The 27,990-nt window shown below is 42.6% G+C and overlaps 1 protein-coding gene across 1 annotated transcript; it reads right to left on the bottom strand.

Moving 5' to 3' along the window:
* Nucleotides 1–205: 205 nt before the first annotated feature.
* fkbp5 (FKBP prolyl isomerase 5) lies at nt 206–26,063 on the bottom strand. The gene is made up of 11 exons (XM_035380788.1): nt 25,849–26,063; nt 12,393–12,528; nt 11,155–11,299; nt 8,708–8,850; nt 7,282–7,396; nt 5,855–6,011; nt 5,354–5,444; nt 5,171–5,254; nt 4,802–4,987; nt 2,593–2,832; nt 206–2,341 (listed from the first exon to the last, which is right to left on the bottom strand). The coding sequence occupies exons 2-11, from the start codon at nt 12,495–12,497 to the stop codon at nt 2,243–2,245; spliced, it is 1,365 nt and encodes a 454-aa protein (XP_035236679.1). The 5' UTR covers nt 12,498–12,528; nt 25,849–26,063; the 3' UTR covers nt 206–2,242.
* Nucleotides 26,064–27,990: the final 1,927 nt, after the last annotated feature.

Raw genomic sequence — 27,990 nt, 5'->3', positions numbered from 1 at the left:
GCATGTGAGTGTGCATGTGTATGTAAGTGCATATGAGTGAGCATGTGTGTATGAGTGTGCATGTGCATGTATGTATGTGAGTGTGCATGTATACGTATGCATGTGAGTGTGCATGTGCATGTGAGTGTACATGTGCATGTGAGTTAACATGTGCATGTGTGCCATTCTCTACTTCCCTGTCACAGCCATAGTTTCAGGCTGAAAATAGGGTTTAGAGTGATTTATTTATACACAGTCGGATGTTCAGTGTTTCTTCATCTCTAATAAAGTTTATACATGAGTCCAATAGGGATTGAGTGTACGCTATCAGAGTAGAATGACCTGTATTAACACTGAACAATTTAAAGTGTACTAGAGGCCACAAAACAGAGGGTATCAATGATGGTCAATGATCTTTGTTTGAAGATTCCACAATAAGAACTTCACTCATTACAGTACTTATAGGATTGTATCACCCAAAACACTCACTTAACTCACCTTAATGATCAAACAGTAAGTAGTCAAAGGTTGCACTGGTGATGGAAACACCATTTTTTTCTTTTCCTGCTTTGCTTAGCAAGATTATGTAAAGTTTTCCAACAAAAATTTACAAAAAATGTTCATTTCCATGAGCAATCATGTCTCGTCTCATCCATCGTAAGAGACCCTTTCGTCTTTCCCCAGACAAAAGAGTCTCTTATTTCACATCTGATATAAAATACAATAAAATAAATTTAAATTAAAAACCAGAACAACAATGGTGGATGTGCTACCTGGAGTATACTTCAAGCTGGAAAGGGGGCTGTCTCAGCCTATTACCAAATCTGCCCTTCTCAACAGAACCATCACACTCTCTCTCTCCAGGGCAGGTGATTCAGCAGAACCATCCCACTCTCTCTCTCTAGTGCAGGTGATTCAGCAGAACCATCCCACTCTCTCTCTCTAGTGCAGGTGATTCAGCAGAACCATCCCACTCTCTCTCTCTAGTGCAGGTGATTCAGCAGAACCATCCCACTCTCTCTCTCTAGTGCAGGTGATTCAGCAGAACCATCACACTCTCTCTAGCGCAGGTGACCATGACATCATTTCTTGTCACCCTCAGCTTGTGTGGTTAACCTTCCAGCTGAAGTAGGGGTGTACGCACATCAGGGGAAAAAAAACAGGGGTGCCTGATATAATCTGAGAAAGGCTGGTGTGGGCACAGGTTTTGTTCCAGTGCAGGGTTAAAACTCTAAAGCACCGCGGGGCTATTGCAAATGTTGATTTCTCGCCAGAGAAGAAATGGTTTGATTGCGCTGAGGGGATCCACGTGAAACCGGACCTAAGGAAGTGGACTGAGAAGCTGAACGGTTCAGAGTGGCCCTGGAAACCCAGAGAAAGAGCTGCAGGCCCCTGGGGCCCGCACTGACGGAGCACAGCGTAGCCACAGAAGGGATATCCAATGAGCTGAAACCCTGCTTAAAGCCTGCAGCCAGCCCATCCTGGCCCTCTGGGCTGGCCTCGGCATGGGGCAGGTCCACGGACCGGACAGCTCCTGGAAACTGTGTGGATCCAGATGGCCACTTGACTTGACTCATGAGGACTTCAGCCTGTGGTCCAGGAACCTAAATATACAAATACTAAATCTAATGGACACCCAACGTGTCTGTCTGCCCCTGGCCCCTGGCACCACCCAGCCAATTATATCTGAGGACTTTCCAGATCCCTACCAGATTAAAGCCCTGCACATTCAATTGCTGACCTCCACCCATTACACACAGTATTGAGGCAACTTCATTTGCAGGATAAATAACAACAATAATAATTATCATAGTCATCATTATCATCATCATCATCGTCATCAACTGACAGTCTGGGAGCTGAAGCCTGGAGGTCCAGGGTGCAGAACACAGGAGCTGTGGACCGTGCCTGGTTTGCAGGAACACCAGAGCAGCTGCAGAATCTCACTTGCTCCATCCCTGGCGTGTAGGGCGGAGCGGAGCGGGGCGGGGCAGGATGGGGCGGGGCGGGGCGGGGCAGGGGCTTAAGAGTTTTGGGTCCTGTCCACAGTCCTTTAGTGCAGCTGAGTCTGCAGAGTTGTCTGGGGAGACCTGCCCCCCCTCTCTAGCACATGTCTCAGAATCTCAGGGACACTCTTGGTGTCTGAGGGACACACCTGAAGTCTCAGGGACACGCCTGGTGTCTGAGGGACACGCCTGACGTCTCAGGGACACTCCTGGTGTCTGAGGGACACGCCTGACGTCTCAGGGACACGCCTGGCGTCTCAGGGACACTCCTGACTCCGATGCCGCCGCTTGATGCCCAGGCCTCTGTTTTCATTGGACCCCCCACACTCCTCTTTCCTCTTCCTCAAGCGCCCCACCTGCAGAGAGGTCAGACAGAGGACAGAGAACATACATTCATAATGTCTTCATCCTACCGTTGTACATTTGATCACCACCAGGTGGCCAGTATGCTGCTGGGAAACCTGGGAAGAAATTAGTCCGAGAAAATCTTCCAGGTTTACACTAAAGATGAAAGACAAAGAGCATGTATACCCTATATATTTCAAGAGTAACACAAAGCTCATCCTTGACTGTAGTGATTGGATGTCAGATTCGGGGCTGTCCGCACCTTGGCGTCGTGTTCGGCGAACTTCTGGAACATGTTTGCGTAGGTCTTCTTGTCCTGCTCGTGGTGCTCCCGGATCTTGCGCTGGCAGAGGGAAATCTGCGTGCGGGCGGCTCTGTTGCTAGGGTTGACCTCCAGAACGTGCTGGAAGTCCTCTATGGCCAGGCTGAACTCGTTGCGTAGCAACCGGGCCTCTCCTCTCCGATACAGAGCCTTCTCATTCTCCCCATCTAGCTCCATAGCCTAATGCACATACACACGCACACACACACACACACACACACACAGTCACACATACACACAAACACACAGGGTTAGAGTTTTCTTGATTTGTTGACAGTTAAAAAATGGCTTTTCACAATTGAAAGTATTCTTTGGTCATCCACTACTGTGGTCTACCAGGATGTTTAACATTGCTGAGCTCATCAGTGTATTCTTGAAACCAAACAGGTGACTTTGACAGACCCAATGTTTTGGCTATGTCTCTGATTGATTTGCTCAGATTTTTCAGCTTCACAATGGCCTAACTTATTGGTCACTTCTGTGGTCCTCATGTTGAGAGACAACAGCAACTCCAAATGCCAAATTCCACACCTAGAATCAACTCTGTGTTTTGTTAGCTTTCGTCTGTATCAACTAATGATATAATGACACACAACTGGCCAAAAAACAGCTGAGCAGCCAATTGTCAAATTACTTTTGGGGGAAAATGGGGGAACTATGTTTCAAAAAGGGCTGTAGTTCCAACACAATTCACCTGATATGGATGTAAATACCCTCAGCATCTAAAAATGTTTCCAATATAAAAAAGCCCAGACACTCTGTCCTGTTTGCTCAAGTAACTTGACCCCCTGTGTCTTTATCTAACCACCTCACATATTTACATGGAGGTGTGTATAAATAAACATCAACATGACACATAAACCAGTATGGACAGGAATGAATTATAAATACCTATAATTAAAGAGAAGATTCTGAAGGATATGTTTTCAGGCCATTTGACCCGAGCATGGGTCAAATGGCCTGAAAGTTCTATCTTTGTTTCATAGAAATTTCCCCCCCAAGTTTGATCAACATTCAGCAATTTTACAACTAGAATCCGGTAGTTTTTTTAAAATCACAGGTTGACAAAAGATACACTTGAATGATTAATAACTTCTTTGACAGGAAATGGTGAAGGGAAATGATGTGTTTATCAGCTGTAGTAGACCTGGGGAGTGAAGTAGTTCTGAGAATTCCCAGTTTAGAATTAGACCATGAGAGCCACGGCAGAAGGATTCTCCATAATATCCCATCATTCTAAAAAACGCATCACAATCTGCAGCTATTTCCCACCAACATCTCATCTGCTACTACATGTGTGAGCCATCCAGGCAACCACGGCCAGATATTTTCTTATCACCATATAGATAGAATATATAGTTTTAGCAGTTGTGCGTTGTTGCAGTTTTAGCAGCTGTACTCTGTTGCAGTTTGAGCAGCTGTACTCTGTTGCAGTTTGAGCAGCTGTACTCTGTTGCAGTTTGAGCAGCTGTACTCTGTTGCAGTTTGAGCAGCTGTACTCTGTTGCAGTTTTAGCAGCTGTACTCTGTTGCAGTTTGAGCAGCTGTACTCTGTTGCAGTTTGAGCAGCTGTACTCTGTTGCAGTTTTAGCAGCTGTAGTCTGTAGCAGTTTTAGCAGCTGTACTCTGTTGCAGTTTTAGCAGCTGTACTCTGTTGCAGTTTTAGCAGCTGTACTCTGTAGCAGTTTTAGCAGCTGTACCCTGTTGTGGTTTTAGCAGCTGTACTCTGTTGCGGTTTTAGCAGCTGTAGTCTGTTGTAGTTTTAGCAGCTGTACCCTGTTGTGGTTTTAGCAGCTGTACTCTGTTGCGGTTTTAGCAGCTGTAGTCTGTTGCAGTTTTAGCAGCTGTAGTCTGTAGCGGTTTTAGCAGCTGTAGTCTGTAGCAGTTTTAGCAGCTGTACTCTGTTGCAGTTTTTGCAGCTGTAGTCTGTTGCAGTTTTAGCAGCTGTACCCTGTTGTGGTTTTAGCAGCTGTACTCTGTTGCGGTTTTAGCAGCTGTAGTCTGTTGCAGTTTTAGCAGCTGTACTCTGTTGTGGTTTTAGCAGCTGTACTCTGTTGCGGTTTTAGCAGCTGTAGTCTGTAGAAGTTTTAGCAGCTGTACTCTGTTGCAGTTTTAGCAGCTGTAGTCTGTAGCAGTTTTAGCAGCTGTACCTTGTTGCAGTTTTCCACAGCCTGGGAGTACTCTCGTAGTCGTAGGTGGCAGAGTGCCAGGTTGAGCTCTGCCACCAGGAGCAAGGAGTGGACTGACTGCTGCTGCTCAGGTTTCAGACCACACTCCATCTCTAGCAGAGTCACGATGCGCTGGTACTGGATCACCGCCTGCTGGAACCGCCCTGCCTGAAAATGGGGTCACCACATATTATCACCAGAACATTACCACATTACACTGCAATCCAGTCCCACACATTATCACCAGAAAATTACCATATTACACTACAATCCAGTCCCACACTTTACTCCAAACCAGGACATTATCACATTATTGTGTGTACTGAGCAGTGCAATTGCATGATCTCATACCTTAAAATACTGGGTTCCCTTCTGCCTGAGCTTCACTGCTAAATCCAGCTTCTCCGTCACATGCATTTCCCAAGGATCTTTGGACTAAAAGGGTGTGGAGGAAGTGAATGAGTCTCTTCCAGGGACACAATAATAATGTATTTACATGAGAAGAAATACATCCAATGCAAAGAGAAGTCTCACCCTCTCAAAGTCCTTGAGCGTCACTTCATACACCAGGTCTGCGTTTGGCCCAATGCCAAACTCAGGCTTTCCTTCTCTCCCAAAACCATACCTGAAAAAGTTTCACAAAGACAGTTAGACCACACGGCTGACTGAGGAAAGCAGTGTTTATGGGAAAGCATTTGCACAGCTGAAAGTTTGATGCTGAAATGACACTGAACATAACTGAGACCATAAAGCCTTTTTTTTGCCGAAGTATGGACTATATTGAGATCTGTTAAATATGGAAGTGAAGAGATCTGAATATTAATTCTTACATATCATAACTGCCATCCATATTACATTATATTACAGGTATATGCAATGTATACAAACACAGACACACATGCACACGCTCTCACTCACACAGATGCACACATGCACGCACACACACATGCACACACTCACTCAGTCACAAACACACACACGCCACACTCACTCAGTCACACACACACTCACACACACACACACACACAAACTGACCTGGGTTTGAGGTGGAGCAGGCAGCATTCTCCTTTCTGCATCTTGTCCATGGCTCTGTCCACCCCCAGGGGAACGTCCATGTCCACTGCCTCGCCCACCACGAAGCACAGGTCTCGTGAGTCAAACACCCTGCCCGCACAGCTGCCCTGGAGATGCACTGTCCAATCACACAGCAGCATGAACACATTACATTACATTCATTTGGCAGACGCTTTTATCCAAAGCGACGTACAAAAGTGCATTTTCATGATCGTAGACAACTGCACAGTGAACACAGTGTCCAACCACAAAGCACTCTGTATGTATAACATTGTCCAATCTGCTGGCAGCAGAGCAGTATTGGATTCCATTACCACAGTGCACGTATGTGCTCACATTGCAGGTATGTGCTAACAGCGTAGATATATGCTCACAGTGCATGTATGTGCTCTCAGTGCAGGTATGTGCTCACTGCAGGTATGTGCTCACAGCGTAGATATATGCTCACAGTGCAGGTATGTGCTCTCAGTGCAGGTATGTGCTCACAGTGCATGTATGTGCTCTCAGTGCAGGTATGTGCTCACTGCAGGTATGTGCTCACAGTGCAGGTATGTGCTCACTGCAGGTATGTGCTCACAGCGTAGATATGTGCTCACAGTGCATGTATGTGCTCTCAGTGCAGGTATGTGCTCACTGCAGGTATGTGCTCTCAGTGCAGGTATGTGCTCACAGCGTAGATATGTGCTCACAGTGCAGGTATGCACTCAGCATATGTGAGCTCACAGTGCAGGTATGCGCTCTCAGTGCAGGTATGTGCTCACAGTGCAGGTATGTGCTTACTGCAGATATGTGCTCACAGTGCAGGTATGTGCTCATAGTGTAGATATGTGCTCACAGTGCATGTATGTGCTCTCAGTGCAGGTATGTGCTCACAGTGCAGGTATGTGCTCACTGCAGGTATGTGCTCTCAGTGCAGGTATGTGCTCACAGCATAGATATGTGCTCACAGTGCAGGTATGTGCTTTCAGTGCAGGTATGTGCTCTCAGTGCAGGTATGTGCTCACAGCATAGATATGTGCTCACAGTGCAGGTATGTGCTTTCAGTGCAGGTATGTGCTCACAGTGCAGGTATGCACTCAGCATATGTGAGCTCACAGTGCATGTATGTGCTCTCAGTGCAGGTATGTGCTCACAGTACATGTATACGCTCTCAGTGCAGGTATGTGCTCACAGTGCAGGTATGCACTCAGCATGCGAGAGCTCACAATGCTGGTATGTGCTCACAGAGTTTAAGGCAGCTTAAGGCTACTATATAGATATTGTAAAATGAAAAAAATGTTCCAAAGAACGAATTTATAAAATATCCAGACAAAATTATTTTTAAATGAAATGAAAACCAAACTAAAATTGGAAAGCCTCTAGGAGCTGGTTCACACCAACTGTCTTACCATTGACACTTGCACCTTCATTTGGGTTACTGAAGCCATCCCCCTTGACTTTAATTCTCCTGAGGATACCACCATCTTCTGTCAGCAGCTCACCTTTGAAGTTGAGAAGTTCGACCTGAAAGAGCAGGCGGTGATGTTAGGGTGGATTTAGGTTGGGGTAAGGTTGCAGTGTCTTCAGAGATTGTAGTTGGTGGTCTACCGAGTTCTAAAATGAAATGTTCCTGTCCTATTGTGTTAATACTTCTGTGTATACTTCATAGTAGGACTAGCAAAATAGTGTGGTATTACTTTGCCAATAAAAGGCAGATAAGGGACTAGACCAATCACAACAGACATTAGTAACAACCAATAGAACAACAACAATGATAACTGAAGGGTGCCCTGAGGGTATGTAGGAAGTAGTATCCAAATTAGCCATGAAGACCAAGACCTTCACAGCTACTCCATACCATTAAAGCATTCAACCACGAAGACCAAGGTGCATTCACAGCTACTGCATACTGTTAAAGCATTCAACCACGAAGACCAAGGTGCATTCACAGCTACTGCATACTGTTAAAGCATGCAACCATGAAGACTAAGGGGCCTTCACAGCTACTGCATACTGTTAAAGCATTCAACCATGAAGATCAAGGTGCCTTCACAGCTACTGCATACTGTTAAAGCATGCAACCATGAAGACCAAGGGGCCTTCACAGCTACTCCATACTGTTAAAGCATTCAGCCATGAAGACCAAGGTGCCTTCACTGACTATTTAGGGCAGAAGGACAGTACATATCAGGAGAGGACATAAAAGTGATTCAACATCCCTTTGAGCATCAGGTCAATCATTATGAAGTGGCTATTTATATCATGCTAGCTCAGGCATCAGAGCATAGGGCAAGATCAGTTCAGTGCCTCTGTATCACTTCATGGGTCTAGCCCCCATATTATTACATACAGCTATCTCTGCTTAATACCTCTATATGAGTATATGCAATTAGCTATATTGAATGCCGCTATATCGTTATAAGCAGCTAGCTCTGCTTAATGGCGCTATTTGAGTACATACAGTTAGCTCTGTTGAATGCCACTATATCATTACAAGCAGCTAGCTCTGCTTAATAGCGCTATTTGAGTACATACAGTTAGCTCTGTTGAATGCCGCTATATCATTACAAGCAGCTAGCTCTGCTTAATGCTGCTATATCAGTACATTCAGCTAGCTCTGCTTAATAGTGATATATCAATACATGCAGCTAGCTCTGCTTAATAGCGCTATATCAGTACATGCAGCTAGCTCTGCTTAATAGTGCTATATCAGTACATGCAGTTAGCTCTGGTTAATAGTGCTATATCAGTACATGCAGTTAGCTCTGCTGAATGCCGCTATATAAGTACATGCAGTTAGCTCAGGCATGTTGGGTTAGGGTTAGGTTTACCCACCTCAAACAGTAGTGTCGAGTTTGGGGGGACTTTTGGGGGGCTCCCTGCAGCTCCGTAGGCATATTCCGGCTTGCAGAGGAACAGGGAGACTTCCCCTTTCTGCATAGTGGCCAAACCAACATCCCAGGCTTTGATGACCTGACCTGTGCATATTAGGAGGAGATGAGTCACATACTGCACAATATCCCAGTCTTTTAAACACACTACAGGGGCTGTACTGGAATTTTAAAATGATGGCATGTGTTTGTACAAAAAAAAGAGGTACTCATGATAGCATTGTGTTATATATATAGTGCTTAGCTAACCCAAAATCAGAGATGTATTTATTCTTAATTGAATCGAGTCTGTTGTTGTTAAATGGTAAAAGAAGACCTGGGAGATCTGGGCAGCAGCCAACAGCTATGTCAATAGCTGTACAACTGAAGCTCTTTCTGTAGTAGTGAGTGGCTATAAGGCAGAAGCTCTTTCTGAAGCAGTGAGTGGCTATAAGGCTGAAGCTCTTTCTGAAGCAGTGAGTGGCTATAAGGCTGAAGCTCTTTCTGAAGCAGTGAGTGGCTATAAGGCAGAAACTCTTTCTGAAGCAGTGAGTGGCTATAAGGCAGAAACTCTTTCTGAAGCAGTGAGTGGCTGTAAGGCTGAAACTCTTTCTGAAGCAGTGAGTGGCTGTAAGGCAGAAACTCTTTCTGAAGCAGTGAGTGGTTGTAACGGTGAAGCCACACTATATGCGGCCCCGCCGCGCGGCGGCACCGCCTCCATTCATTTTGAATGAGAGGTGGCGGCGGGTGGCGGCCAGACCACGCAAGGCATGTTGGGATTGCCGGCGGCGCGGCGAGAGGCGGCGAAGCCGCGGGGGAGATGGCAAAAATTCAACTTTGACCCCCTTGCCGCGTCACGGTAACCAAACTGATTTGATCTAATGATCCGTCAAGTAAATCGTCCCTATTTTTTTCTAAATTTAGTTCCACATTCTATCGTTCCACAATGGAGGACCTAACTCGTAATTTCCATATCGGGTTTCCCAACTTAATAAAATCTCCTACAGAGACATTGATAAGAGGAACGCAGAGTGGAGAAGTCTCTGAAATTGTCGGTGGCTCTGCAATGTAGCCTAGTTATCGCCGTTAGCTACTATCACTGTCCAGTCTGAATAAAAATAATTTTTGCAGTAACCTAGCTCTGAAAAATGTTAATAAGCTGCTTAGCTAGGCTGTCTAATGTCTAGCTATAGTAAGTAACAACAAACAGTAACAAACAAAAAAAATCTTCCCAATGTATGAGTTGCTAGTTGTTCGTTTCTACCAGCCACCTAGCTAGCAAACCAGATATAATTTTGAAGGCATTATCTGGCTAATTAGCCAGACAATGTTTTTGTTGTTGGTTGTTACTCACTAGCTAGACATTAAACAGCCTAGCTAGGCAGCTGACTAACATCTTTCAGATCTAGGTTACTGCAAAAATGATTTTTATTCAGACAGGACAATGAATATGAAACACGATATTAAACCCGGTCAACATTTAACAAACACAACTGTCTGTCAAAAATAGGTGACATGCCCACAAACAGCCAATTGTGGGGACACGGCACGGCGACAGGCGGCCGTCGCCGCGTATAGTGTGGCTTCACCATAAGGCTGAAGCTCTTTCTGAAGCAGTGAGTGGCTGTTAGGCTGAAACTCTTTCTGAAGCAGTGAGTGGCCGTGAGGCTGAAGCTCTTTCTGAAGCAGTGAGTGGCTGTTAGGCTGAAACTCTTTCTGAAGCAGTGAGTGGCTGTTAGGCTGAAACTCTTTCTGAAGCAGTGAGTGGCTGTAAGGCTGAAACTCTTTCTGAAGCAGTGAGTGGCTGTTAGGATGAAGCTCTTTCTGAAGCAGTGAGTGGCAGTAAGGATGAAGCTCTTTCTGAAGCAGTGAGTGGCTGTAAGGCTGAAACTCTTTCTGAAGCAGTGAGTGGCAGTAAGGATGAAGCTCTTTCTGAAGCAGTGAGTGGCTGTTAGGATGAAGCTCTTTCTGAAGCAGTGAGTGGCAGTAAGGATGAAGCTCTTTCTGAAGCAGTGAGTGGCTGTTAGGCTGAAACTCTTTCTGAAGCAGTGAGTGGCAGTAAGGATGAAGCTCTTTCTGAAGCAGTGAGTGGCTGTAAGGCTGAAACTCTTTCTGAAGCAGTGAGTGGCAGTAAGGATGAAGCTCTTTCTGAAGCAGTGAGTGGCTGTTAGGATGAAGCTCTTTCTGAAGCAGTGAGTGGCAGTAAGGATGAAGCTCTTTCTGAAGCAGTGAGTGGCTGTTAGGCTGAAACTCTTTCTGAAGCAGTGAGTGGCTGTAAGGCTGAAACTCTTTCTGAAGCAGTGAGTGGCTGTTAGGATGAAGCTCTTTCTGAAGCAGTGAGTGGCTGTAAGGATGAAGCTCTTTCTGAAGCAGTGAGTGGCTGTAAATGCTGAAACAGCGGCTGTTGAGTACCTATTCCAAGGTTGAAAGTGAAGGGCTCCTTTCGGTCCAAGCTGGAGTCAAACTTCTTGCCATTGAGCAGTTTGCCAGTGTAATGGACAAACATCTTGTCCCCGATCATCGGCCTTTCAGTCTCCATGCCTGGCCGCTTCACAACCTGCATCACAGGAAACAGGTTCTTTAGACAAACGCAGCATGCAGTGATTTTACTCTCAAAAAGCACCACAAAAACATGTGCAACCTGCTGGTTTTCATTGTTTATTTTTCATTCATTTATTCTGAACATATACAGGAATTTTCAAATGAATACCTTCAAAAGAGCATCAATAAGGGGCAGTGACTTTGGGGAATTTTCAGTAAATTCATCACAACTTTAACTACTGCCCCCTAGGTTGGACAGGGGGGGCAAGCAGATTCCTCTCCCCCCCCCCACCTCCTTAGATTTTTCTCACCATTGTCCAAATGTTTTTCCCAATGTTCCCATTTCCAGTTTCTGTAAAGCATCTTTGAGACAATGTCTCTGTTAAATGTGCTATACGAATAGATCTGAATTTAACTGAATTGAATTTCAATCAGGACACATTCCCTTCAGTGATCTTGTCATTAATCAATGCTTCTGAGTGAGTCGCAATGGAGTACTGAGATGCCTTTGGCAAACAGTAATTATATATAAAACGAAGGTGTATATATAATCCGCATTTCATCAGCATCATCACCACCATAACCTGTTTATAAGAGAAGAGTATTAACTAATAAGCTTGTTTATAAGAGAACAGTATTAACTAATAAGCTTGTTTATAAGAGAAGAGTATTACAGAATAAACCTGTTTATAAGAGAAGAGTATTACAGAATAAACCTGTTTATAAGAGAAGAGTATTACAGAATAAACCTGTTTATAAGAGAAGAGTATTACAGAATAAACCTGTTTATAAGAGAAGAGTACTACAGAATAAACCTGTTTATAAGAGAAGATTATTACAGAATAAACCTGTTTATAAGAGAAGAGTATTACAGAATAAACCTGTTTATAAGAGAAGAGTATTACAGAATAAACCTGTTTACAAGGGGAAAGTAGTATAGAATACATTTAATTCAATATTTCAAAAGTTTACATTTACATAATTATTTAAATTTTGTTGTTTAAAATATATTTCAGTTCCCCCTGTTGCTCTTCTGAATCAGGAAAAGGTACTAGCAAACCTGGTTTGATATGCACCTTAAGGACTGGCAGGCCTTGTTTGATACGCACCTTAAGCACGCCTTGGTCTTTCCTGGGTGTGATGTCCACCCCATGCGAGGTAAAGACAGCAGTGGAGCACTGCCCTTCCTCAGAGAGCTCTCTGTCAGTGGTCATCTTTACTGCACTCAAACATGCCACAGTACTGCTGCAGAGAGAGAGAGACAGACATTAACAGACATTAATGTGAGTACACACACACACACACATATACACACACACGCACACATGCACGCACGCACATACTCACATACACACGCGCACACACACATGCACACACGCATGCACGCACAATCATGAATTTAATTATTATTATTATTATTATTATTATTAACAGCAGTATTGTTATATTGTTGTCATAGCCACAAGAAGGAGCTCTGATTCAGCGTGGCTGAATCTTTTCTCGACTGGCTCCAGAAGGGTGCGCTTTGACGGCTTCACACCATGACCTGCTCCAGCGCTTTACCTTAGGAGACCTTTCAGTGCATGGAGACCGAATGACATCTGCCACGACTGTGGAAGAGTCAGTTTCTCTAGAGCAGTGGTTCTCAAACTCGGTCCTGGGGGACCCCTGTGTATGGCTGGTTTTCATTCCAACCTCAACAGCAATCCCAGAATTTTAACAAGCTTTTAATTTTTCTTAATTAGGTGCTTTTCATGTTTTAGAGCTGGGGTCCCCAGTCTTATCCAGAAAGGGCCAGTGCGGGTGCACTGATTCTACTAATCAAGGTGCTTAGCAATGACTCTAGTGATTGATTAGTCGAATCAGGTCTGTGCACCCACACTGGCTCTTTCTGGAACCCCAGCTCTAGAACATGAAAAGCACCTAATTAAGGAAAATTAAGAGCTTCTTAAAATTCTGGGATTGCTGTTGAGGTTGGAATGGAAACCAGCCATACACAGGGGTCCCCCAGGACTGAGTTTGAGAACCACTGCTCTAGTGAGCTCCTCAAAAGGTGCAAGTAGAGTCAACATGTTTTACCTTTAATGTGGATTGCCTTTATAAGATCATGTTGAAATTCCAAATCCTGAACATGTTGCACTAGCTAGTTATTCATCAGACTATTACCGAGATGTTGTCGAGCCTCTTCACTTTGATTGCCGACTATATTTATCTGAACTGGAATACACAGACGAAGAGCTAAATTAAATTTGTTTTAATTGTGCGCAGAATAGTGTAGCTTATTGCAAGTTCAGACAGAATTATTTTTTAATTTTGACAAATAAGTTATAACATTCACATTTATTTTCACTTGCCAATAACAGGTTTAGATAAACTGGACTTGCTTTAATGTACATTGAACCTGTAGCATATCTTGATATGCCCCATAGACGCTGTGGTGAAGCTGCTGGCTACTGGTAAGCTACAGTTACGTAAAATACTATCAGAACCGAGAGGATTGAAAAATAAAATTACAAAAATGAGACCCAAGTTGAAAAAACACACCTCTAATGTCCGCTTCACACACTTTGTATTGGTTCCAGACGGCGGACATTTTGGGAAAGACACAGCGGCAGCATTCCAGCGCAGCTTAAAACCGGCCAAAATAAAAAATAAAACTGCAGTTCACCGATTTAATTTTATTTAATCAACGGATAATTGTTCAGGAAATTGGTCCACAGTTTTGGGCTTGAGTGCACCCTCTTGTGAAATCGCAACGGTTAGCTAATTTAATTTATCCCTTGTCCTTGTGTGGGCTCAGACAAAAACACCTTTTCACGCTAGGCTGAGAAGATAGCTGTAGCTAACCTCTGCAAACATGGCGCACGGGGGGGGGCGTTCCAACCGCTCATTTTTTTCCTTTCCTTGCCTCGTTTCCTAGTATGGAAGGAACTCAGAGACAAAGGAGGAATAAAATAAGCGACTGGAATGCACTCGCATTGACAGCGTGTGATTCCGGACATCAATTTCACACCGTTTTTGACCCATTTGGCCTACCGGGCAAAGAAAGGAAGCAAGGAGTAAAAACATAAGCAGTTGGAAAGCACCCCTGGTATCTACATGTGTCACACATCGCTTCCATGAGCTGGGTGCTTTCAGAAAGGTTGTAACTGAATGACTCATTTCTGAGAGTCTCATTTGCTGATGATACGATGTATATATAATTATGAATGATTCCCAGCACCTGATCTTGAGAAAAAGTTAAGGAACAAACTTAGTAATTACTTATTTTCTACGGCGGACCAAAAATGTCAAAATTGAAAATAATAAAACGTATAAACTAATAAATGAATAAACAAATACATAAATAAATATACATGCAAGAAAATGCAAAGATAAATTAATGTACACAGAAATAAACGTATAACATCTGACATAAATGGGTATTTCTGAATTTATTTATTTCTGTATTTATTTGTTTATTCATTCATTTCTGTTCATATTTATTGTTCCTTATTTATTTATTTATTTCTTGATTCATTTATTTCTGTATGTATTTATTTTTCCTTATTTATTCAAGAAATAAATAAATACAGACATCTTACATTTAACCACTAATATTGACACTGAGACATGCAGATCTTGAAAGCCAATACATAGAAGTATTTAACTGTGTTAACCCACCTGGGGTGTTTCTGCACTTATGACTAGCAATCCCAGCAAGCTAGCATGCTATATTAAAAATATGCAATCTGTTAGTCACAAAAAGTGACTATTTGGATTCCTTGACATACAGCCCCCGAAAAATACATCCGGTAAAAAAAATTAACTTGCATATAGCCAAAACAGACATTTATTTGGCAATATCTCCCAAAATATTTATTTAAATTTCTTGCCATTTGTTGGAGACCAAGAGAGGGTAATTCTGAGTGTTTAACCCAAAACATGATGCTCAAGCTCCAATGCAACCACCCAAATCAATGTAGTAATACCAACCGGTTTTGAAGCCAAGGCACATGTAGTCAATCTACACACTCTGGTATCAATCAACCAATAGGAATAAGGCGACACCATGATATACTTTGAATGACAGCTCCCTCATTATCATATGGAAGGAGAAATACAAAAATAAATAAATAAAGAAATAAATAAATACGAAAATAAATATAAACAGAAACAAATGAATCAATAAATAAATATGGAAATAAATAAATGCAGATTTTATCAATTAATTTATTTCTGTTTACATTCATTTATTTTTACATTTTTCTTGCATTCACATTATTTATTTATTTATTTATTTATTCATTCATTCATTCATTTATTGAGTCATGTATTTATTTATTTATTTATTTTTAATTTTGGCATTATTGGTCCTCCATAATTTTCAGTAAACCATACAAACCATTTTCCCATTTGATATAAATATTGCATTAATTATTTTAAATTATGACAGCAACCATGAATGAAACAAATTCATCACACCTTTCTTCTTTCTCAGAAGGTTTGTCAAGATCTTTTAATCTGTTCACCAGCTTTTTCCAGTTTGATTTCAAGACAATTAAGACTCCAAACTGACTCTGGCATATTTATCAGACTAAAAGCCAATTGCATTTGATCAGTGTAACTTTGATCGGTGCCCAATGTATACAGACGGGTGACAAATTAAAGGAAAAACCTGAATAAATGAGTAGAGAAACATAGATGCTTCCATACAGGTGTACTGCATGAAACAATTAAGCAATTAACATCCTATCATGCTTTGTGGAATGTATAAAAATCAAGAATCAAGATGGCAAGAGGAAAAGGAGGGTTCATTACTGGGGCACGAATGGCAGGAGCTTCAGTCACAATGACTGCTCAACTGGCTAGTGTTTCAATAGGAACTAAAGTGACATCTGCATTTACATCTATGGGAAGGACGTCAGTGAAAAGAGACTGAAATTGTGGTTGAAAGCGCACATTCGATGACTCTAATGCTCATGCATTAGTGCGATATGTCAGGAAAAACAAAAGAGCGACTTCCTCAGGTGACTGAGAATGTCAATGCAGAACGTGATCAGACTGTGTCTGCAAGTACAGTCCATCCACAACTACATAGAGGGGGATATTATAGTATGGTTGCAGTGCATAAACCCCTCATTACAAAGACAAATGCACATTTGAGAGTTCAGTGGTGTGAAAACCACAGGCAATGGTCTACAGAGATGTGGGGAAAAAATTCTATGGTCAGATGAATCATCCTTCAACGTATTCTCAATGAGTGGGTGAGTGCATGTGTGGCGTACACCAAGAGAATGGTACAGGCCTCAATGCTTGACTCCTACAGTGTCTGGTGGCTCTGTTGTTCTGTGGGGGGCATTTTCCTGGCATGGTTTGGATCTGCTTGTCCCTTTAGAGGGAAGGGTCGCTGCAAATCATTAAGTTGTTTTGACTGATCATCTTTATCCTACAATGAAACATTTCTATCCTAATGAGAGTGGTCTCTTCCAGGTTGACAATGCTCCCATCCACAGGGCATGAGGGGTCACTGAATGGTTTTAGGAGTATGAAAATGATGTGAATCATATGCTATGGCCTTATAGGCAGTCACCATATCTCAACCATATTGAACGCCTGTGGGAGATTTTGGACCGATGTGTTAGACAGCGCACTCCATCACCATTATCAAAACACCAAATGAGGGAAAATATTTTGGAAGAATGGTGAAAATCTATGCCAAGGCTCACTGCGGCTGTTCTGGTGGCTCATGGTGGTCCAACACCTTACTAAGACACTTTTTGATGGTTTTTCCTTTAATTTGTCACCTGTCTGTACATAATCATGTGTCCACACGGGTCATGAAGAAATAGAGATATTTCATTGGATAGGGATTTCACTAGATACATATTTAATTTAATTAAAATTTCAATGAATAGATATTTCACTGGATACAGTGAAATATCACTATAACACAGACACACACACAAAAACACACACACATACACACAACCAAACACACACAAACACACACAAAAAAACACACACTAAAAAAACACATACATGCACAAACACACACTCACACACGCAAACACACAAACACATACACACAAACAAACACACACAAAAAAACACACATACATGCACAAACACACACACTCACACACGCAAACATGCAAACACACACACAAAAACACACACACACACATACACAAACACACACACATAAATCAAGATTATTTTCATGAATCAAAATTATCCCATGCTAATCTAAAGCAGGGCTGCAGAGATTCCTGTTACAGTTTTTGGTGGAAAATGGCAGGGAAAACTCCCAGCATACACTTCTGTGAACAGCTGAACAACATATCTGCATAATAAAATGTCCTAATTAATCTTTAATAAACCAGTCAATAATTTTACTTTTAGCTACAGCCCATTCTATGGGGAAAATACAAACCTACATCATCTTACAAATCTTAAAATAACCAGATTGCATTAAAAAAAAAAAACATCCATCCATCATCTAAACCCACTTATTCCTGGGAGGTGCTGAAGCCTAGCCCAGCATGCATTGGATGTGAGACACCCTGGACAGTTCGCCAGTCCATCACAGGGCACGCACACCATTCACACACTCATATCGAGGGGCAATTTAGACTCTCCAGTTAACTTACCCTGCATGTCTTTGGACTGTGGGAGGAAACCCACGCAGCAAGGCCCTGGCCTAATTTGACTAATTTGATCTAATTCCCACTATTAATTAATACACTAATTGATTTCCAGATTAATTTCCACTATATTCAACATGATAATACTCAGCCGAACTATTTCACTCAGGTGTAGCACAATGACACACACAGGGCCTGGTTGTGTGCTGAGTCACTGACTCTGTTTTGAAATGCAGTGACATTTCGTAAATTCACAGTGTTCATACAGGACAGGTCCCGAAAGCCAAACTGCAACTCAGGACTGGAACAGATCTAATATATAAAAACAATCCTGACTGTGTGTGTCTGTGTGTGTGTGTGTGTGTGTGTGTGTGTGTGTGTGTGTGCCTATGATAGTGTCTGTGAGTGTGTGTGTGTGTCCGCTATATGTGTTTGTGTGTGTGTGTGTGTATGAGAGAGAGGGAGAGAGAGAGAGAGAAAGAGAGAGAGAGAGAGAGAGGAGAAACAGACTGTGTGTGTGTGCGTTTGAGAGAGAGAGAAAGAGACTGCATGTGTGTTTGAGAGAGAGAGAAAGAGATTGTGTATGTGTGTGTGTTTGAGAGAGAGAGAGAGAGAGTTAAAGAAATTGTGTGTGTGTGTGTGTGTGTTTGAGAGAGAGATAGAGAGAGAGATTGTGTGTGCGTGTTTGAGAGAGAGAGGGAGAGAGAGAAAGATTGTGTGTGTGTGTGTGTGTGTGTGTGTTTGAGAGAGAGAGAGGGGGAGAGAGAGAAAGAGATTGTGTGTGTGTGTGTGTGTTTGTGTGTTTGAGAGAGAGAGAGAGAGAGAGAGAGAGAGAGAGAGAGAGAGAGAGAGAGATTGCATGTGTGTGGTGACCCTGTTTGTGTTTCTGTTTGTGTGTGTAGCGGAACACTCTGTTCCTTCAGTGACTGGCACAATATGATCTCCTTCAGCAGTTTCAGCCTCATCCACACAGGCCCCACAAATGTCTCAAATTCTCTTTTAAGACTTCTCTTTTTAGAAAGTAAATAACACAATTAATAAGCGACAAAAGATGTCAATTTTCTTCACAATAGAAATTATTTTGATGAAGCTTTCTGTTAATTGCTTTAGTTGACTGGAAATATTTTCTATCTCCTGTTAAAGTGTAACGTTTCAGTAAGGAGACACGTTGCACAACACAGTCACCACTCCGCTCACCTCACACGTTTACTGAAAAAAGACCCTTCCAAAACAACTGTGTGTCTGAGATGCAATTACAACACTTGAAATGTTCAAATCTTGACACTGTTCACATTACACAATTGTCACTATTCTCAAAGAACCATACACAGCGCAGCTGTTATCTACGATTCCGCCTTCCAGAATATTCTGCGTATAAGAGCTGACTGAGGTCTGCAGCGATGTCGCGATACCCGCAGTTAAACTGGACAGATTATTTCACAACCGTGGCACAGTCGTGGCATTCTAATGTAACATTCCGTCATAACTAACCGCTTCCTTTTTATTGCCAACTGGAGGAATAGCTGGTCACTTTATTTCCAGGAGCAGAAGCATGTTTAGCAGTGTGGTCAGTACAGAAACTGTGATATAAATCTATGTGGCGTTTGCATGTTCTCTCTGTGTAATATTATGTCGGTGTGGGTGTCTGTGTGGTTTGCATGTTCTCTCTGTGTGATGATATGTCTGTGTATGTTTCTGTGTGAGTTTGCATGTTCTCTCTGTGTAATATTACATCTGTGTGGGTTTCTGTGTGGAGTTTGCATGTTCTCTCTGTGTAATATTATGTCTGTCTGGGTTTCTGTGTGGAGTTTGCATGTTCTCTCAGTGTAATATTACATCTGTGTGGGTTTCTGTGTGGAGTTTGCATGTTCACTCTGTGTAATATTACATCTGTGTGGGTTTCTGTGTGGAGTTTGCATGTTCTCTCTGTGTAATATTACATCTGTGTGGGTTTCTGTGTGGAGTTTGCATGTTCTCTCTGTGTAATATTACATCTGTGTGGGTTTCTGTGTGAAGTTTGCATGTTCTCTCTGTGTAATATTATGTCTGTCTGGGTTTCTGTGTGGAGTTTGCATGTTCTCTCAGTGTAATATTATGTCTGTCTGGGTTTCTGTGTGGAGTTTGCATGTTCTCTCAGTGTAATATTACATCTGTGTGGGTTTCTGTGTGGAGTTTGCATGTTCACTCTGTGTAATATTACATCTGTGTGGGTTTCTGTGTGGAGTTTGCATGTTCTCTCTGTGTAATATTACATCTGTGTGGGTTTCTGTGTGGAGTTTGCATGTTCTCTCTGTGTAATATTACATCTGTGTGGGTTTCTGTGTGGAGTTTGCATGTTCTCTCTGTGTAATATTACATCTGTGTGGGTTTCTGTGTGGAGTTTGCATGTTCTCTCAGTGTAATATTACATCTGTGTGGGTTTCTGTGTGGAGTTTGCATGTTCTCTCAGTGTAATATTACATCTGTGTGGGTTTCTGTGTGGAGTTTGCATGTTCTCTCTGTGTAATATTACATCTGTGTGGGTTTCTGTGTGGAGTTTGCATGTTCTCTCTGTGTAATATTACATCTGTGTGGGTTTCTGTGTGGAGTTTGCATGTTCTCTCTGTGTAATATTACATCTGTGTGGGTTTCTGTGTGAAGTTTGCATGTTCTCTCTGTGTAATATTATGTCTGTCTGGGTTTCTGTGTGGAGTTTGCATGTTCTCTCAGTGTAATATTATGTCTGTCTGGGTTTCTGTGTGGAGTTTGCATGTTCTCTCAGTGTAATATTACATCTGTGTGGGTTTCTGTGTGGAGTTTGCATGTTCACTCTGTGTAATATTACATCTGTGTGGGTTTCTGTGTGGAGTTTGCATGTTCTCTCTGTGTAATATTACATCTGTGTGGGTTTCTGTGTGGAGTTTGCATGTTCTCTCTGTGTAATATTACATCTGTGTGGGTTTCTGTGTGGAGTTTGCATGTTCTCTCTGTGTAATATTACATCTGTGTGGGTTTCTGTGTGGAGTTTGCATGTTCTCTCAGTGTAATATTACATCTGTGTGGGTTTCTGTGTGGAGTTTGCATGTTCTCTCAGTGTAATATTACATCTGTGTGGGTTTCTGTGTGGAGTTTGCATGTTCTCTCTGTGTAATATTACATCTGTGTGGGTTTCTGTGTGGAGTTTGCATGTTCTCTCTGTGTAATATTACATCTGTGTGGGTTTCTGTGTGGAGTTTGCATGTTCTCTCTGTGTAATATTACATCTGTGTGGGTTTCTGTGTGGAGTTTGCATGTTATCTCTGTGTAGCCTGCAACTCTTGAGTTAACTTTAATTCCAAAATTCCCACCCCCTTCAGAGATTGTTCTTATACTGAGGCAGTAACCATACCCTAATACCCTTAGCCAACAAAATCTAATGGTTTTTGAATAATTAAGTACCTTCTAAGGGTAAACATACTAAACCGCAATTCCTTTAAAAGAATAACTATGATTTACTGTTCTGACAGTCCTACAAGAACCTGAAAGAGAAAATCCAAATCGCAAAAGGGGCTAAATTGGGATTTACACATATTCTCAACCACAATTTGCACATGAATATTTGGAATGCTTGAGTCTAACCAAATAAAAATGTGAAGTTACGAGAGGTCATGAGAGGATGACATTTTTTGGCTAGAATGCTAGGAGTGACAGGGCGCAGGCGTGGACAGAGGGAGCAGCACAACGGAGCGCGCTCAGTAAAGGCCTCGCGGTCCGCAGGGTCACTGAGAGAGCAGCACCACGGAGCGCGCTCAGTAAAGGCATCGCGGTCCACAGGGACACGGAGAGAGCAGCACCACGGAGCGCGCTCAGTAAAGGCCTCGCGGTCCGCAGGGTCACTGAGAGAGCAGCACCACGGAGCGCGCTCAGTAAAGGCCTCGCGGTCCGCAGGGTCACTGAGAGAGCAGCACCACGGAGCGCGCTCAGTAAAGGCCTCATGGTCCGCAGGGTCACAGAGAGAGCAGCACAACGGAGCGCGCTCAGTAAAGGCCTCGCGGTCCGCAGGGTCACTGAGAGAGCAGCACAATGGAGCGCGCTCAGTAAAGGCCTCATGGTCCGCAGGGTCACAGAGAGAGCAGCACTACGGAGCGCGCTCAGTAAAGGCCTCATGGTCCGCAGGGTCACAGAGAGAGCAGCACTACGGAGCGCGCTCAGTAAAGGCATCGCGGTCCGCAGGGTCACAGAGAGACTCCAGGCCCTGGTAAAGAGGTGGAGCTTCCCCGGACAGCTTCACACTGCACACTCCTTTTACAACACTGTAGTTATGTTCATGTGTACATTTTTTAGAACACTTTTGTTCATATTGAATCAGAGCTCTTTCACTGTGTGGGTACGACAACTATATAACAATAACGCTGTTCAAAATAATAATAGTAATAATAATAATATTAATAAAAGTATCTGAATGTATTGGTAACCTATAGAGCAAGTAAACTATATTTTATGTTTTTTTTTTGTTACCTGTTGCTTTAAAAATAAAAAGCCTTTAAAAATCAGCTATTGGAATCTGAATCAGATGATTTGGTTTTTAAAAATCGGCAACTGGAATCAGCCATAAAAAATAATGATCAGTGCACCCCTAGTAATTAGGGCTAGACAGGTAAGTATCTTGCTTGTTCTATTGCTGTAGGAACTGTGTAGCCGATCTAGCTAGAAAATGTTAGCTAGTGAATTATATATTTTAATTATAGCTATGCTGTATGTTGTTATCTCATAGCTCATCTGTAGCTATCTAGCTATGTTTATAGCTACTTATGCTGTTCAAGTGAAAAAAACAAAACAAAATGCACACTGTAGTTCCGGATGCATTTAATACTGTTTATTTGGCCGACGTTTCACCCATAACTCTCTGGGTCTCAAACAAGCAAAAATGCCAGTGTCTGCATTTATGGACTTTCATTAGCCCATAGCTGTAAATAAAAACTATTTTCTATATTCATTGTTTACGTTCACTATTATGATATTATGTGTTTTATTTCCTACCCGTGAATGAGACATGATGCGCTGCAGTGGCCCTACTTTTCAACGCTCTTGCCCTCTCTCCAGTACTCAGATGTCAGGTAGCGTGTATTTGGAGTGTGTAGAGGGCTGGGCTTTGGAGGGAGGGGCTTTCTATCTCTCTCCTGCTCGCCTCCCCAAACTTACATACTGCACATTTAGCTAAGCAAATGCACAACATCCATACAAACATGAGTGTGTCTGAGAGAGAGAGAGTCTGTATGTGTATATGTGTGTGAGAGGAAATGCATGTTTGTGTGTGTGTGCATGTGTGTATGTGTGTGCGTGCATGTGTGTGTGTATGTGTGAGTGCACATGAGTGTGTGAATATGTGTGTACGTGTGTGTGAGCATGTGTGTGTACGTGTGCGTGTGTGCCTGTGTGTGTCTGTGCGTTTGTGTGTGCGTGTGTGTGAGTGTACATGAGTGTGTGAATGTGTGTGTACGTGTGTGCGTGCGTACGTGTGTGTGAGCATGTGTGTGTGTACATGCGCATGTGTGTGTCTGTGCGTTTGTGTGTGCGTGTGTGTGTCTGTGTGTGCGTGTGTGTGTCTGTGCGTTTGTGTGTGCGTTTGTGTGTGCGTGTGTGTGAGTGTACACGAGTGTGTGAATGTGTGTGTACGTGTGTGCGTGCGTACGTGTGTGTGAGTATGTGTGTGTGTACATGCGCGTGTGTGTGTCTGTGTGTGCGTGTGTGTGTCTGTGCGTTTGTGTGTGCGTGTGTGTACCCCGCTTACATTAATGCAGGTGAGTGGGGGGGATTATGTGCCCTCTTTAAGAGGAATGACAGCAATCTCCCTTTCTAGAATTTGGGGTCCCATTAGGGCTCAACATGGGCCGGGGTGGGGGGTGGGGTGGTGTAAAAGGGGATGCCCTCACAGGAAATGCATATACATACATCCTGATTACCTGTCACTCATTCTCTCAAGGGGCACACTTTGCCCGTCCAGCCCAAATGGCCCCCTGTGGCACTGCTCACGGCCTCACGCCAGAGACGGCGGAACAGCCCGTTTGGGCCCCCGGAGCAGATAGGACAGGTCACGCTTCTGCAAGACCCTCCACCCAGAAAACCTTGAGAGAGAAAACCTGCACGTCGCCCAGGACCTGCTTCTGCCGAAACCAGAGTAGTGCTGGTTCAGTCGCTGCGGTGACACGCTGTAAAAAGCACGTTTCACACGCCAGCTCAGTCATACTCACCCTTTCACCGTCTTTCACATGCTCACCCTTTCACCGTCTTTCACATGCTCACCCTTTCACCGTCATTCACATACTCACCCTTTCACATGTTCACCCTTTCACCATCTTTCACATGCTCACCCTTTCACCGTCATTCACATACTCACCCTTTCACATGTTCACCGTTTCACCGTCTTTCACATGCTCACCCTTTCACCATCTTTCACGTGTTCACTCTTTCACCATCTTTCACATGCTCACCCTTTGTCTTTCACATGTTCACCTTTTCACCGTCTTTCGCATGCTCACCCTGTCACCTTTTTTGTACAAGTCTTTGTTTCTGCTACAAATCTTTCAATTCTACGACCAACCAATATGCTTGTTGTTAGCTATACACATTTACATTTTTCTCACAGCTATATTAATACTGTTCTCATTGTTATTTTGCAAGCGTTCAATAATAATTTCATTTCATAACTTGAGTTCTGGAACTTTTTATTTTATTTTGTGCTGTCAACATTTTAAACAGCTCACAGGACTTGTTTCATGAATGGGTTAATAAATATCATGCTTTGTTCTTTTTTAAAATTTCTTTTTACATAAAAATTCTATTTCACCTTTTATGTACAAAACAAGTTTCATAAATTTTAACATTGTGTTAACACTGGATATTCTACTTTAAATGAATAGCAGTTGGAAGAAAGATTACATATCTTCGTTTAATTTCGTATATGTCCAAGACGAGTCTTAACAGAAATGATCACGATTTCACGATAGGTCAGGATTTCTTGGCTATTGTAAATTAAGTCGGCTTTCAACTTTATAGTTCTATGAATCTAGAACTGTACAGTAATTATACATCTTTAATTATACATCTTTACTCGATATCTATTGAAACAATGAACATCAAAAATACACGCATAAATGAATAAATTAAAAGAGAACTGTATGGAGTTATTTATTTTTGCTTGTATTTAATATGATAATATTCTGAACTTAGCATAAAATAATTTACTTCTGAATTCGGTTCTATGCAGTTCAGTAATTTACTATTTTTTATTTTCTTTTATTTTAGCTGTTTCACATAGGTACAAGGCTCGGGATTTTATAAGGATAAAAGATAGAGACGGAAAATGAGACCGTATGAGTCCTTTCAGTTATCTCAAGTTACCACGGCATAATGACACCAGTTTTTTTATATTAAATAATCATGCAGCTAGCCATTACATCTGAGTTACAAGCAGAACAGCCAGCGGTGTTCAGTACGTAAGACATGACACACGCGTGGGAGATGGAGGCTGGGTGCGTTTACAGGTTATTCACAAGCGTTTGACAACTAAGCTATGTCCACGTTTCCCTCACCAAGTAAGACAGACAGCGCACACAGACCGACATAGGTTATCAAACGTTATGAATACAACGTTACCTAACTCAATAGAATTGGACTAATAACACAGCAAACGTTAGATAACGTACGGCTTTGGGGGGAAATTACTCCGAAAGTGCATTTCAATCACCAACACACAAGCAAACGTATAATAGCATATATAGCCTACTCTTCTTGTAAAATATTTTACAGACTATGTAGCCTATGTATTTATTTACGTTCAGTTCTCGAAAATCACTCGTGGAACCTGACAACATAGACAGACAGCTATCAATGAGCTGGTTTTTGTTCCGCGAAAATAAACGTGTTAAATAAAAACAATATTACAACAAAATAACAACGATTATAACATATATTCACTTACAGATTCTTGTGTATCCTGGCTGCTTCTCCGCTCGCCTGTCCGACGCGATGCAACTTGAGCGACTGTTGCCGGTGAATGATGACAGTGTTTGAGTGAACTGCGAGTACTCAATGTTCTGCAGCCAGGACGGTACGTTCACTCTCAACCCTCGGCGCTAAAAACGAACAACACGTTCGCTGAAGCCACACGGAGGAGGGAGGCTGAATGAGGCTGGGGGGCGGGGAGGAGCGACAGGGAGGGAGATTTAGTGTAAAAATTGAGGGCAGGTCTTGGAGAGCAGCCACAAAGTAACACAATGTACCGGCTGTACCGTAGCTGCTCTGATCGGAACACTGTGTTCTACTAGACACCCTGACCTGTAACCCATTACGCGCCAGCTCACGCTACACGCGCACAGACAGCGGCTGCTCAGGGCCTCGCGGCAGCTACAGCCGCGCATTGTAGCGGTGGGTTCTGAGTAAATTTACGCCGTCCCCCGTCCCCCGTCCCCCCTCATATACTAAAAAAATAAATATGTAATAATAATGAAGATAAGTAAGTACTGTGCTAAAAGGCAGCGCATTTAATTACCTATTCAGATCTGATTAGAATGTAAAATTATTATTATTATTATTATTATTATTATTATTATTATTATCCAAAATATCTTACATGAGTACAGATCCCACCAAAGACAATGGCATATCTTTATGAAACTTTGGTTAAACATTTTTACTGTAACTAAGAGTTTATGAGTTTTAATTTTAAAATCATCTACGTTTTCTCATAACCTTTCTAGTGAGATTCACAGAGGCACAAAGGAATCAGCTGACTGGCCATTCAATTAAATGCTGTTCATATCATGAAACAGGTTCTTTATATATGAATTATTACATAACAGTATGTTCCTGTTCCCAGCCCACCACTGTGAAAATGAGAATTGGTACTATTGTAGTATGAAATATTTGGATGGTACCTGATGTCCTAACAGACATCCTTTTGACAGAATAGTGAGGAAGTTGTATAGTTTGATGTTCTCTTGAGTTTTTTTATACCATTATTAATTAGATGGATCTGAGACAGATGCGTGAAAGGGCTTCCGTTCTTCAGCTTCAGGGATTAACTCTATATAAACATCTGGGGCCTCCCAAACACCACACCTGAGGATTGCAGCAGCAGTGCACACCTGATATTTAGGATTTAACAGGGACAGTGCACATCTGAGATTTAGGTTTTAAAAGGGACAGTGCACAGCTGAGGCTGGTATATTCACAGGGACAGTGCACAGCTGAGGCTGGTATATTCACAGGGACAGTGCACAGCTGAGGCTGGTATATTCACAGGGACAGTGCACAGCTGAGGCTGATATATTCACAGGGACAGTGCACAGCTCAGGCTGGTATATTCACAGGGACAGTGCACAGCTGAGGCTGGTATATTCACAGGGACAGTGCACAGCATGACAGAAAGAAGCCCCCCAGAAAGACTGGGAGAACAGAGGAGAGCCTGGAGGTGCAGTTCTTTTGGTGGCTAAATCTCACACCTGTATGAATCTCCTCGTATGGTCGGGGTTTCATCCCATATTTTTCTGTACTGTGATCCCATCTCTGTCTGTAACCCCCTGTGTTCCACTCCACCCATCTGAAAAAAGTGGAAAAACAGGAGGGAGAACAGTGTTATTACACTCGAGTGCAGCTATAAAACCCACTATAAAAACAAAGACACTTTCCATGCCCAGACTTTTATATTAATGCATGTTTAGGACATTTTCCCCCACTTTTTGAACACAGCTCAGCCTAAGGCTGGGTGAAGCTCCCTGCTTATTCAAACATCATTGCTTTCAACTGCTGCAGCATTGATATATGACCACACAGTATAGTTCGAACACAAACTGCAAATGCAGTCAGAGGAATATTGGTTCATGGGATTTGGAGTCTTGCACAAATGTTCTTCGGTGAAGTAAGATGAATATTTGTTCATGAGAGCTGGAGACTTTCATTAGAAAAGTATAAGAAAATCCAATATGGTGGGCCTCCTTAGTAAGGATCAACATAAAGAAATATGGCAATGAAAATATGACAGATTGCAGGTGGGATGCATGTGTACCACAAAACAAAGTCACTCTTCAAGAGAACTATGACAGAGCAATAGCCTGCCTACAGG

The sequence above is a fragment of the Anguilla anguilla genome, chromosome 11, assembly GCF_013347855.1.
Source record: "Anguilla anguilla isolate fAngAng1 chromosome 11, fAngAng1.pri, whole genome shotgun sequence".
Taxonomy (NCBI): Eukaryota; Metazoa; Chordata; class Actinopteri; order Anguilliformes; family Anguillidae; genus Anguilla; species Anguilla anguilla.
The sequence above is the reverse complement of the archived record's forward strand: the minus strand, read 5'-3'. Positions and strand labels throughout refer to the sequence as shown.